Below are 1734 nucleotides of genomic sequence, written 5' to 3' on the forward strand. Positions count from 1 at the left end.
CCACAGCTCAAACACAGAGGCCAGGCCGGGAGGGAGTTGGGGGACCAGGCCCCATGTTTACAGAGGCCCTCGGGCCTATGGGTCCTGCCCGGGTCCTGCCCTGAGGAGTCCCAGTGCTAGTGCCCCTTCTCAGCCCCTGCCCCCGACACACAGCTGCCCTCATGGCTTATGAACAGCACTGCCTTTCAGGTGAGCAGACCCGAGTGGGTGAGGGAAGAACTGGGTGTTTGGGGGGCTCTCTGGGGCCTCGCTGATAAAGCTGAAGTCTAGTCCCTCAGCCTGCGAAGGGGACTCCGGGGTTCCTGGCCTCAGGGGGTCCCCCAGCTGGCCTCCCTCTTCCCTTCTTCTCTCCCTCCTCACCCAGACCCTAAGGCCCCTCAGCAAACTCGCCAGCCACCCCACAGAGGCCGACAGGGCAGGGCATGGAGGAGAGGAGATGAAGGGGCTGCTGTGAGGAGCCCCCGAATTCCAGACCAGGCCTTCATCTCCAAACAGATGTTTCCAATAACTCACCCAGCGCACGAAGGGCAAACACAGCTGGGGGCTTGGCAGAGGCCGGAGTGAAGGTTAACCACTTCACTGCTGTCCTCCCACCCCAGCCAGACTGTCGGTCCCTCCCCCAACCGCCGCCTCTCCGCCCAAATCCCAGGACCCGCGTCAGGAGAATGGATGTCACGTAGGGAGGAGTGGGTCCAGCACTCTGAGCCCCTCTTGCACCTCTGACTTCTGGAATGAGCACCGGCCCGGGAGTCCGGAGCCAGGCTCCACGCTGCTGCTATTTCCTGGTGGGCCTCTGGGCAAGTCAGTTCTGCTCTTCAGGCCTCAGTTTCCTCATCTGAAGAATACACGTCTGGCCGGTGAACTGTGGGGTACTTGAGGACCAGGCAGGAGGGGAATGCAGCCTGGTTCCCAACTCCATCCCCCTTTCTCATCATCTCTCCAGGCCAGCCTCAGGGGAACCCCTTGGGCTGCACCCCACTACTGGCGAATGGCTCTGGCCACCCCTTGGAGCTGGGCGGCGCCAGGCGGGCGGGGAATGGTGCCCTGGGTGGCCCCAAGGCCCACCGGAAGCTGCAGGCTCACCCATCTCTCGCCAGCCAGGGCAGCAAGAAGAGCAAGGGCAGCACCAAATCCGCTGCCTCCCAGATTCCCCTCCAGGCACAGGAAGGTGAGTACCCACCTCTCCCTCGAGGGGCCTCCAAAGCCGGGCTCCTCAAGGCGTGACCCAGGGACCAGCAGCAGTGTCTTCACCGGGCTCCTGGGTACCAGTCTCGGCCCCAGACCAGGGCCGCTGGATCTGAACCTCTGGGTGGGGCAGGAGCCGGGGTCTAACAAGGCCTCCAGGGAGTCTGATGCAAGACTCAAGTCTGAGAACTTTGCAAAGGTGGTTGGATCAACTGAGGCAAATGTGCCTTCTCAAGGCCAACCCCTTCCGCCCTTGCTCTCCCAGAGTTTCCGTTACAAGGAACGGAGCCAGGTGGCCTAATCCAGCTTAAGCCGTCCCGTTTCTGGAAACAGAAATTTTCCTCGAGGAGTGGACCATCTGTTTAGTGAGAGCAGACAGAACACCTGGCAGAATAGAACGGTGCACCATTCAGACGCTTAACTGGGGAGGTCGGCGGGGGCTACAGGTGCAGTGGGAGGTCGGGAACCTGGATACACCAGCCATTGTTCTTGCAACACCCAGGCCTTCTGCAGGGCCACGCTGGGCAAGCAACTGCACCCCCTCCTCCC

At 61.9% G+C, this 1734-nt stretch overlaps 1 protein-coding gene across 1 annotated transcript in view; it reads left to right on the forward strand.

Moving 5' to 3' along the window:
* MDFI (MyoD family inhibitor) overlaps window positions 1-1734 on the forward strand; it is a 40396-nt gene that overhangs the window by 10671 nt on the left and 27991 nt on the right. The window contains exon 3 of the mRNA XM_006776432.2: window positions 944-1168. Coding sequence (XP_006776495.2) covers window positions 944-1168 — 225 coding nt within the window. The remainder of the gene's footprint in view (window positions 1-943; window positions 1169-1734) is intronic.

The sequence above is a fragment of the Myotis davidii genome, unplaced genomic scaffold (genome assembly GCF_000327345.1).
Source record: "Myotis davidii unplaced genomic scaffold, ASM32734v1 scaffold167, whole genome shotgun sequence".
Taxonomy (NCBI): Eukaryota; Metazoa; Chordata; class Mammalia; order Chiroptera; family Vespertilionidae; genus Myotis; species Myotis davidii.